At 39.8% G+C, this 12,243-nt stretch overlaps 1 protein-coding gene across 1 annotated transcript in view; it reads left to right on the top strand.

Moving 5' to 3' along the window:
- The first annotated feature begins 5,057 nt into the window (after nt 1-5,057).
- LOC135257956 (disks large homolog 1-like) overlaps nt 5,058-12,243 on the top strand; it is a 155,908-nt gene continuing 148,722 nt past the window's right edge. The window contains exons 1-2 of the mRNA XM_064341168.1: nt 5,058-5,830; nt 6,463-6,594. Coding sequence (XP_064197238.1) covers nt 5,812-5,830; nt 6,463-6,594 — 151 coding nt within the window. The 5' untranslated portion in view covers nt 5,058-5,811. The remainder of the gene's footprint in view (nt 5,831-6,462; nt 6,595-12,243) is intronic.

Here is a 12,243-nt window from a genome sequence, read left to right as displayed (position 1 = left end):
TTACAGCCCTTTTTATTTATAGTCCCTGTACATCTCATGTGTACATTAGACTTAATGTACACAATTATACATACAAATGTGGTAACCTTTACTGGTGTAAGTGTCATTATAAGGGACAGTAACCTGTGCGTGTAAGCACATTTACGTGTTTAGTGCTTTTAGGGAGTCTCCAATCTTAGGATATTTTTTTTATTCATGCTGTTATTTACGAGCAGTGGAACTTCAAAACAAGGAATGCTGGGTCATGGTCCCGTCAATGCAGCTGAGTCAGTGTCTAATAAAGGGGAACGACAAGCCATGAAAACGAGATCTTGTTAATGTCATTATATTTAATTAACCTGTATGCTGGTACTCAGCAGACAGCATACCGAGAATTGTTGCTGCGTTATCTTTCCTGTCATCATGGCTTCCCTGACAAAAATGGAGAGTTTGAAATGCCCTTCAGAAACCCTTACACTGGATCACATCTCTGTGGCACTGTTAGACGAGACAGGTTTAGTACACTTTGTGATTTATCTGCAAATCTGAGCTGTCCTGGGCAAGCCATAAAATTGCAGTGAATGGACCAGCCCAAGGAATTTCTCAAACTGCATTTCAGACAGGAATATGAAGGCAGACAGTTAAGATTTGGTCCAAGCTGGTGATTCTGGAACTGCAATGTATAAATCAATCAAACCTCATTTCATATAAAGCACCCCAAGCGGTCATGTTACCTTGGAATGCTTGATGTTGCCTACAGTATTTGTCCTTTGAGATGATCAGTTAGATCCAAAATGCAAAATGTGCACTTTCTGCATCTTTGGCATTAGTCTGTGCTGCAAGCAGTCGACAAATTTTGCAGGAAAGCAGACTGGAGCCTGTTACAGGTGGCTAGGTTAGCAAGATCAGGATCTGAGCTTTAAGACTGAGACTATGCTTTCAAACTTGGTTTGCTTGGAGGATTTCTTTCCAAACCGAGTATGTCTGTCCTTTAAATTTGCTTCATTTGACAGATGTAAATGTTTTTCCAAAACCTGAAAGTGTGTCAAATATCCACTATGCCACATGCTGTGGTAGGGAATAAGTGCAAGAGAATGAAAATAAGTGAGGAAAATAAGGATAACATGAAAAAATCTAACAATAAGCATAAACCCCTCTCTCCACTTGCAGCTTACCACAAGATGGCACTAGTTTTTCAGAAACTCATGTAATTGCATGCAATATTCAAAATGCAAACAACATGATTTCACAGGATGTGCAAGTCATATAATTGTACAATGTTTCAATGTTATATATGATGTTGTTGCTGTTGAATGATGTTGTTTCTGTCTTTTACCCTGTCTGTGCACCAAGACAAATTTCATGTTTTTAAAACATGACTAATAAAGTTAACTCTAACTCTAATATATTTGCATGTATAATGAAAATGCTTGCATAAGGGTACAAAACCAAATAAGAGAAATAAGTGTAAAGTAGTTGGTGTTGGATAACTTATTGAGGTGGGCAGGAGGCAGGTTTGGGTGGCGTCCTCACTTGGAGGGTGATGACAGGCCTTGAGATACATTTGTTTTTGAACAGTCGGTTTAATTCATGCCCTTCTATGAAAAAAAAAAACCTAGGACAAAAAAGTGAAAAAGCACACGACTATCAGAAAGCAAGCAAATGTTAGTCTGTCCATTGAAATTTTGTCAAATGCTCAGCAGGCCACAACAATGTGGCTGGTGTGCCACACATTTGACATTTCCGTCTCAGAGTCAGATACTACGGGTGTGTACGGGGTCTGACCCCCAGGGGGCAGTGAGCTGAAGAGACCCTGAGGAGCCAGGGGCAGCTTGGCTTCCAGGGAAAGACAGCAAGGGGCACAGGAGGAGTAGGAAGCAGGGCCCAGATTCCCTGTTCAGTTCATTAGGGGAGTATACAGTGGAAGGCTGTATGAGTATCACTGGCCTAGGGATCAGAGCTACAGCATCTGACCCACCGAGCTCAGACTAGTCTCGTCTACGTTTCTTTCCACCTGCTGCCTGAGAGGAGCGTATAGGGCTGTCAGTTGATTACAAAATGTGTCCGTTTTTTTTCTCCAATTCATTGCATTGTTATATTAATTGGACTGTTCTTTTTTGCGTGTTTCTTAATCTGGCGTTTGATCTTATAAAATGTTTAAATTCCAAACACAACAGCATTGAATATATAGAATCACGTAGACGCTGTGATTCAGAATGTTTATTTAAATTTGACAAAAGACTGCCTGCTGACAAAATCAGTGCCTTTTAGATCAAGAGTATGTAAACAAGCACTCCAATCCAACAAAATCTTGACTTTTAGAGAGCACCCTACAAGGAAACAAGATTTTATGGGGGGAGGGGGGAAAATCACAGCAGTGGTTTATTTCACTGAGAATTTTATTTTCTCTGGATTTCTTATTTTAAATAATTTCATTCATCTTTGTCTAGATTGCTCTATTCTGAATACACAATACATTTATTACATAAAAATGATTAAAATAATTACAATCATTGTTTAATAATTGGTTGATCTATCCATCTGTTTAAATCAGGGGTGCACAACAAGAGCTGATCCATTGAAGGATTTTTTTCCAACTGCTCTTAATTATTAAATCAGTTCAACCATATCTTGTATCAGTTGTATAAGCACCGGCTACAGCCACTGACTGCAAGTGTATCCTCAAAGATTTAATTGTGCAGAAGTGTATATAGAGCTGTCAAAACTAAAACAAAGGTAGATGGTTGAAAGAAAAACCAACATGCAGACCGGCCCTCCAGGACCAGAGTTGTGCACCCCTGGTTTAAATCATTAGTTGAATAATTACTCCAATAAATATTATCTTTGTTGATATGGGGGCTATAATATTGTTAAAATAAAGACCAAAAATCCAAACAAATGTTTACTTCCTTGAGTACACAATACTTATGTATTTTTAATCAAAGTATGTAACAAAGTGGGTCACTGAAGCACTCCAGCCCTCCAGGAGTGGTCATGTACATCAAAATCTTGCTTTGTGGATTTCATCTATGATTAACTTAATCGTTTAGACTTCGAAATAATAAAAACGTTTATGATATAAGTGAAGATACATCATTCATCCATTTTTAGGTTTTACTTGGTTGATAATATCAACACAAAAGGAAAAACTTTTCTTAAGTGCTGAACATTTATTCACATACAAACACAGAGCTCAACCTTCCCTCTTGGGAACCACACCAGTTGTATATTTCTGTACTTCTACCACCATCACAATAATTGTTCTCAAACTAAAACCAGGTGCACTTTCACCCCCTATCCTAGCACTAACGCAGACGATTCAATTATTCAAGGTGACTCGAAGAAAATGGTTAGATGCGTGCTTATCAGGTGTTTTATTGTTGAGCTGGAACAAAAGGGTACACCAGCATTGATGCTGTTCAGATAATTACTGGACACCCCTATGCTAGAGAAACACTAGAAGACCAGGAAAAGGACGGAGTGTGGCACAGTGGGTAAGGAACTGCGCTTGTAACCGAAAGGTCGCAGGTTCGATTCCCGGGTAAGGACACTGCCGTTGTACCCTTGAGCAAGGTACTTAACCTGCATTGCTTCAGTATATATCCAGCTGTATAAATGGATACAATGTAAAGTGCTATGTTAAAAAGTTGTGTAAGTCGCTCTGGATAAGAGCGTCTGCTAAATGCCTGTGAGCATCCATCATGAATTTTAATTTCTTATTTAAATCCTGCCACTCCTGATCCAATAAAATGTAAATGTAAAATGGCCAATTTTTTTATTAGTTATACAAGGCTGTTCTTAGATCAGCTCTTTGCACTGGCTGGAGGTTGAACTTCCTGTTCAATGGCTAGCAATGCCAATAAATCAACAACATCCATCTCTGCAAAGCTGGCCAATATGTAAATTACAGGGAAGAAGCCATTCTTGACCAAATTAAATGCTGTACGAATATTTCACAAAGGATTTAAGTGATACTTCAAATGTGATGAAAGCTTGAAACAACGTATGTGAACTCTATATAGCCAGTCAGTGTTTTAAATGAATGACTAAAATGCTGAAACACAACAAAAACCAGAAGGTATCCAGATTCTGACATTACAGATTTAGAGACTTGCACCATTGGGCCAACAAGCTCTTCAACTGGCCCTAACCTGTATGAACTCTTTTGACTGCTTCCAGTTGAATTTGAATGCCTATAGTGACATCTCGAGGAAGACAGGCAAAGGCCACAGGAGCAAGGGGGCTTATGGGAGATTGAGTTTGGAAAAGTAAAAAAAAAAAAAAAGTATGACTCTTGTAGGTGGTATTCCAGTGAGTTTAAAATAGTTGCACAAACAGTTATAAAAGATAATAGCCAATGTCAAATTAACATTCAACAGTTTCGGGAAATTCTAAATGTTTACTACATTATCATCATAAACGAGTAACCGTACCTGATAAACATATAGACCTGAGTCCTGAGTGGTGCATTACTAATATACATGCATTGCATCTGTAAAATAGCCAGCTTTGTACACGGATTACGTAAATATTATAAACTGTGTAATCCTTCCAGAAAAACAATGTTTTCCACGCAGACATATATGAAGACTACTGCTGGGTACAACAGTTTAAATTTTCATTACCATCACCATGCTGTAATCAGGTGAGATTATCAGTCATTCACATAATCTTTCCATTCATTGCTCGCCATGCAGACCTTAATCTTGCAAAAGACTGCGATTACACCACTGAAAATCTCTTCCATCCCTCGGGAATACTAGACCTTTTGACCGTTTTTGCTGTTGTTTAACCAAATGTGGAAAAATGCTTAGCAAGTTATCATTTCGCGATATTTAGTGTAATAAAGTATTGACTGTTGCACATACACATTTCGTAACATTGCGTGCACAAAAAGTTTTTACCAATTTACCAACCCCCAGGAAAGGATCAGTTCAGTGCACCTTCACGGTTTGCTCCAGGAACTCACACAAATCTCACCTTTCTTTCTCGCTTAATCAAAGGTAGTTTAGTACGGTGTCCTACTCCTGATTGGATAACACAGGGCAGAGACCGTGGTCACGTGACTGTGTTTCCAGCGCCAGGACGCCATTTTGGTGGAAAGTTTGGAATTTCTGATACATGGGAAAAGGAGGGGGCGAGCGCATGAGAAGTTTGACTCTAGGAAAAACAATCAGTCAGAAAGGGGAACTACGAGGGAAAACTCTTGGCGGAAGTAACGGAATACAGCACGAATGCACAGATTGAATTTTGTATTATTTACCTCAAACGGGATTTGCTTTTTTGGTGGTCTTTACATTTGCACCGCTAGAGTTAAGGGCAGTTTCCAGACCTATGTGCTGGCATATGCTGGTTTCTAGTCATGCAGTACTCAGCCGTGATTCGTGCTGGTTGAACATATAGTTTGCAACAGTTTCGTATGGAATTTGAGGTGTCCAAACACTAACTACGTGTCTCCTTTGGTTGCAAAATCGAATATCGCATGTGTCTGTTGTAGCGGCGTGTCCTGTTTGCCGCTGTCAGGTCTATGCAGTGCTGATACTGGCTGCTTGTGAAAGGGTGGTGGTGTTGTAGTAGGGGCGAGCTGGACGCCGGGATTCAGGTCAGTGTTTTCTTCACATCTATGTAACGGACGTGATCCGTAGTCAAGAGAAAGCAATATCCGACCTGCATATAGAAGGTAACAGAAACTGCCTTAAAGGACGTCTGAAAACCAAGGGGAGGATTTTTCCTATTTAACTTCACTACCAATTCAGCTAATAAGGTAGTGACAAACAACTGTTTGCTTAACGTTACTTGTCAGCTAGCTACACCTGGAGAGCTAGCCTAAACATGCCAGTAAGGAAGAAAGGTGAGTGCCGTGTTCACGCTTATTTGTCGTAATAGGTTTTGGTTTAACGAACGTTAGTTTGCACGTAGGCTAACGTGAGGTTAAAGTGGATCAGTAGTTGGCCATCTAAGTTAATAACGTTACCCTGTCCAGCTTGTTCAGTGGCTGTTGCAACTACATTATCTCGCTAGCAAGCTATATTTAACAGGATATTCTCAGATCGGACAATTTACTGATCAATAAATGGGTGGCGGGGCATCTTGTTAACCTCAGCTAAACGATCTTTGATAAAGTGCATATGACTACATGCGTGCATATCTGAATAATGAAGTACAGTTAACTATAGCTAGGTATCATAATACAGGAATAAGGTACTATGCTGTATGGCTATCGTAGACAATTACAAGCTCAGGTTTTTATTGGAGCTAACTGCAGTCTGAAATCACACACACATGTACATACTTTATGCGTGTATATATATATATATGTGTATATATGCATATATGTGTATATATATATTATTATGTGTGTGTATGTATGTACATATATATATATATATATATATATATATATAGTTAAAAAAATGCTTTATAATTTGTTGTATGACTGGATCTTATGGGTTGGCATGTGATAACTTACTTAATGTATCTTAGATGCTCAGCGGGCACTGATTATCCTGGAGGAATATCGAACGAAACTCGGACAAACAGAGGATGGACAACTCAGACATTCGATTGAGAGGGTCATCGACATCTTCCAGAGCGACCTCTTCCAGGCACTCATAGGTATAGTATTTTTCCGATGCAGCCTCTAGCTTTTCTCATTACAGTTCCAAAGGTTGGCAAGAGCTTGGGTTAAACAGCTGCCACTTCCAGAGCAGAATTGTCCAGATCATAACTTCCAGTGATTAGGCATGTATGCAATCTCAGTGTACAACTCGCTCTGGGTTATTTACAACCTATTCCTATTTTCCAATTAGCAGAGTTTGACAGTTAATAGTATCTCATGTGTGTTTTAATATCAGACGTTTCCCTTGTGTGGGCTTTAACTTCATGGTCATTTGAACTAGAAGAGATATTTGAGCATCATTTTGTGTACATAATCAGTATTATATCCAAAAAAAAGGTTTCTGGTGGTATCATACACTGTTTCACTTAACTTTATAATTGAGAGTTTTGCTTTCTACTTCTCCTCTCACCTGTGGAGGAATGAGCATTTGTTTAGTTGGCTTTTGAACATGTATCCAGATAATGCTTTGGTGTATTTACACATTGTTCAGGTAATGGTGAAAGTCTCTGGGAAAGTCTCTCTTTGGCCCTAGAGACGCTGTACTTGTATCTTTGCTAAGCTTTAAATAATCAAATGGTCAGTCAACTTTGTCATTGAGAACTAGGTCAGCTAATTAATTCTGACCCAGTTTTCACCTGAGGTTTTGTTCTTGCCTCAGTGTGTTGGCTCATTCACTGTTTCAGGGGTGAAGTAGGTAATGAGCCAAAGGAGCTGTGATGAGATAAAGAGTAAATCTACACGTCTCTTCATAGTTCATTTAAGAGGAGTCTTGAATAAAGAACTGCCTGTCTTTCAGTCAGCGATGAAAGAGGCAGGCTGATGCTCAGGAGGTGCGCCCGCTGGGAGTTTTAAAATACTCTGCGGGCCCCTTTGTGGCTCTGTTTCCCTTTTTGCTATTTGGAGACCGAAGCTACGTTTCTCAGCCCTTTAGCCGCGGACGTTATAGGCATGTCCAGCTAAAGCGCTAGCCTGTTGTGCAGTCATGCGGTCCATGGCCTGGGACTGTATCCCAACTGTGTGTGGGCGTCCTGTGGCGTGATGCATGACACGTGCCGTTGCGTGTCTCAGGGATGAAGGGTCTCATTCGACAGGGTGATGCCTGCCTTTTCATGCCTTTTGTGAGTCCTCTGTTCAGTTGGGTCAAGTGAACTGCTGGAATGACACATATTATGATATTCCCCAGATTTCTCTTTTTTTAACTGTTCCCTATGAACTCCTCAGCAGTTGCTTTCCAAGGTTTGGGCGGCACTCAGAAGTCTGCCATTGCTATCTCTATTTTCAAAATATCTGCCCTTATTTAGTCTCTGAGTGTCATTTGGAAAGCCTGTGGCAGTGTAATAAAATTAAATGTCCTTAAGTGCTCTGTTGCTCTACGACTAAGGTACTTCCACTATCTAGATCATGAGTTTGGGTGCTTTAGTTGTTCAAGAAAAGAATTTTTTAATCTGGTAGCTTAGGAGTGTCCACCCCACAAGGCAGGAGCCAACTTGACATGCTAGTCATGGGAATCGGAGCAGTAGGAATGTGGAACATCTCGTTTTTGTATCCACAAAACTTGGTTGCTTTTTGTGCAGGTGTCTCTCACTGTCTGAATTTGGTAGTTTCTTGAACCACAACTGTGCTTAATTAAAAAAAGAAATTCCAAAAACGGTTTTTATCCAGTGTTATGTTCCAGTACCAACAAGTTCATATTTTTCAATCATATGTATATTTTTGGTGTTTGATGGTTGCACTTGGTCCAACTTGCGGCCAACGTGGCATTTAGGAAGAAAAACAAGACGTCTAATCCTATAATTGTCTTGTATTATGGGCTTGAGTCTTTACCTCATAAAATGTTGGTGATTTTTTTATCAGTGTGCCTTGAGTCTGGTACGCACTGCAAAACTTTTGAAAATTGGCCCTGGTGACATGTAATGACATGTAATGCTGTACAATTGTTGGCGGCAGTGACACCACACAAGTTTGAAATATGGAACCTCCGCCTCAACTCCCATTTCCCATAGAACAGTGTAAATGGGGGGGGGGGACTTTCCATCTCAGAATCGAAGAATTTTCAGCCTCCCTCAGTTTACTTTTCTCTTCAGATTAGGTGTTTTGCAGGTTGCTTCAAATGTTCTAAAAAATGTGGGGTGACCTGTGGAATGCAATTTTTTTCCATTTCACAATGTTTTGGATCAGATTTAAGAAACATAGCAAACACTGGAGGGTAATTGTGTCGTGCTTTCCTGGCCCTCTACCCTGTTCATATGTATTGTACTTTAGTGAAAAAACAATCGGTTATGAAGAGAGTATAAAAGTAGTAGTGGATGACCAGTAGTGGTGAATTATACAGCGTGCGGATTGTTTTTCCTCCTTTAAGCTTAGTTAATCTGATGTCGTGGTTACTACTTGTTCTCAGTGATGGGATAGAACCTGAGCTCCAAACGGGTAATGAATAAGCTGATATAAATGGATGTATGAAACATAATCTTGTAATCTCTGATATTGGGTGGAAAACTGCTGCAGTTTACAAATCTGATGAAATGATCTCATACACAGTGGTTACTTATGGCACTTTACATGGGGATAACAGGGATTTTTTAGGTTCATGTGAAAGAGTGGATGATTTCACACCTGTAAAATGGAATCATTTAGAGATAGGTTGATTAAGGTGATTTTTGTGTGTTTAGTTCAGTTTAGGCCATGTGTTTCGTGCGGGTTTTTCGCAAGTCTGCAAACGAACAGGCCTGAATAAATGGTCCTATGCGTAGGTGAAACCTGCCGCCCATCCAAGACTGGGATACACCTGTGTTTTGACAGTGAAAAGTGGTCCTTATTTTGTTCAGCCAGTGGTGACATTTATTTCCATCAGATGTTTTCTAACGTATTTTCAAAGCAGGCAGACCTGCTTTCTACATCTCTGCTTTTTCTTAATCATGGTTACAGCTTAAACCATATGTCTGCATTCTCTGGTAATGAAAGACAATAGAGTTGTGGCGGAGTTTCCCCCTGGAAGATAGTTGGATAGGTGGAGGGGGAAGTGCCTCAGGGTGAAGAGGTGAGCCGTGGTAATCACATGGTATAGCCTACACCTGACCTGGTGAAAACATGACTGCATAATGCCAGTTCTGTTACACAGCATGCGCTTATTGAATGGTTCAACATAAGCTTATGTATGACTATATGCACACGTGGAGATGTGAGGTTTTATTAATTTTTCTCTAGTGTTTGCAGAGCTGCTCATGAATTAAGCAGAAGCACAGCACCCTCTCTGTTAATACCTGCGGGAAACCATGAGGCTGCCTGTAAATATATTTCAGTTGGTATAATTGATGATTTTCAGGTGTACGTATGAGACGGGAAAGACTTCTGTTCATTTTGTTCAGGCTCCTTGGTAATATGTGGCCCAGCAGTTCATATGGAAGACTGAAGGATGAGCAGCGACCCACCTGAAATGAGAAATACCTGTTAAGGGGTATGTGAAAGTCAATTTTGGAGGATCCTGTGTTTCAATCTACAGTATTTATGTATTTATTTATCAGTCATGTGAAGCCGGAACGTAAAGTGCTTAGTCAAACAAACTTACAATATTAAAAACATATCAGAACAAGACATGCAGTAATGGCTGTATACAGATAATAAAACCAATTACTACAATGTACACATTGATCAACTGCCAGCCTGAACCAGCAGTTTGATTTAAAGTAATAGCGATGGTTGGTGATAAAGACAGTTTGGTCTAGTCTTTGAAAGTCTCCGTTGCAAACTCCACTGTCAAATTTCACTGTGACACAGCGCCAACAGTGAATAATAATAATAATAATAATAATAATAACAATAGCAATAACAATAATTAATGCATCAAATGTTCACAGTGAATTGTAGTCCGGAGTGCCTCACTATAAAAATAAGTGTGTGATATAACTTAAAAAGGATATTTAAAAGAAGATAGACATGGTAATTTCAAGATAAAAATAAGTGGAATGGAAAAAATAGAACACAAGTAAAGATATGAGTAAAAACAACATTAGAAAATCCATATAAACATGTGAATGGGCCAAATGCATTTTTAAATATGTGCTTTTAGATGACTTTTTTTTAAAAAAAACTGCTGGTGCCACTGATTTCTTGAGGCAATGTATTCCACAGTCTAGGTACTACATTTTTCTGAAGTTGACATGGGATGATCTTAAATTTTTTATGTGCTGATAACTAGTCAGAAATGTATGATGGTGCTCAACCATTGAGTGCTTATATAAAAGAGTCTTGCAATCGATTCTGAAATGCACAGGGACCGAATGTAGTCCAGCACGAGCCAGCATTGTGTACAAGCTACTTTAGGGTTACTTGAATTGTATTTTCCACAAACTCCCTAATTAGATTGGCGGCCTGTCCAGGAAGTATTCCTGCCTCTTGCCCAATGCATGCTGGGATAGGCTCCAGCACCCCCCGTGACCCTGCCGATGATAAGCGGGTATAGATAATGGATGGATGGATGGACAAATTCCCTAATGCCCCAATACCAGCCATAGTAATGCCGTCAAGTCTTCAGGAATGTCTCCAACTCTGCAAATATGTAAACTATCCTAGGGGTAAACTAGGGGCGACATAGCTCAGGAGGTAAGACCGATTGTCTGGCAGTCGGAGGGTTGCCGGTTCAAACCCCGCCCTGGAGGTGTCGAAGTGTCCTTGAGCAAGACACCTAACCCCTAACTCCTAACTGCTCTGGCGAATGAGAGGCATCAATTGTAAAGCGCTTTGGATAAAAGCGCTATATAAATGCAGTCCATTTACCATTTACCATTTATCCTTAGTGTTACATATAAAATGGCCTGAGCCAATCAACTGCATTCACTAAAACCCCGTAATCTGAACTATCGCTTTAAGATGAATCCTTTTTTATTTTTGTTAACGGCGCTCTTCTCTGATTTTATGGGTGGGATGTCAGCCAGCACCATCCCGAGGGCACACTGATTCTCAGCATTTCCAAAATATTGTATTGAGACTTTATGTCTTTATGCGGAACTCTGTGGTGCAGCCCCAATAGACTGACTGCCTCTGCTTCTTGTGCTTTATCCCGACTCTTCAAAAAATGTGAAAAAGTAAACCAATGAACATCAGGCATTTGTGCATAGAAATCTCTTGTCCAGCTCTCTTCACGCTGGAGGTACCAGGAAGCCTGGCTATGTGATAGCGCATTAATTTGTGCTGCTGCCTCTAGATCACAGTCTGTAATTTCTGTAGCTTAAAAGCAATCCTAGAAAGGCTGAATGGTCTCCTCTTGGCTGTAAATGTTCTCGTGTTCTAAGTTAAGAACAAAACTTCTAAGAAAAACTTACATTTGCCAAGGCTAAAACATGCCCACAAATACAGTAGAACCTCAGAGAAACTTAGACTAACTAGTCAACAGAGCTGGGTAGGTATTTGCAATGCCACATTTTCAAGCTTCATTTGAAGAAATACATAGATTCTTTTTTTATGATTGATGCAAAAAGGTGAGCATTTAATGCAAATGAGTCACACTTTCCATTGATGAAAACTGGAGAAACCACAGTACATCTAACTGCTTGTTGGGTCCCTCTAAACTTGGTGAGTTGGAAGTTTCCAACAGGGACACATAACAAAACAAAAACAGTGGTACCTTCTGTAAAATGCATTTTAATGTA

Source organism: Anguilla rostrata, chromosome 6 (assembly GCF_018555375.3).
Source record: "Anguilla rostrata isolate EN2019 chromosome 6, ASM1855537v3, whole genome shotgun sequence".
In the NCBI taxonomy this organism is placed as follows: Eukaryota; Metazoa; Chordata; class Actinopteri; order Anguilliformes; family Anguillidae; genus Anguilla; species Anguilla rostrata.
This window is presented reverse-complemented; position numbering and strand designations above follow the sequence as displayed.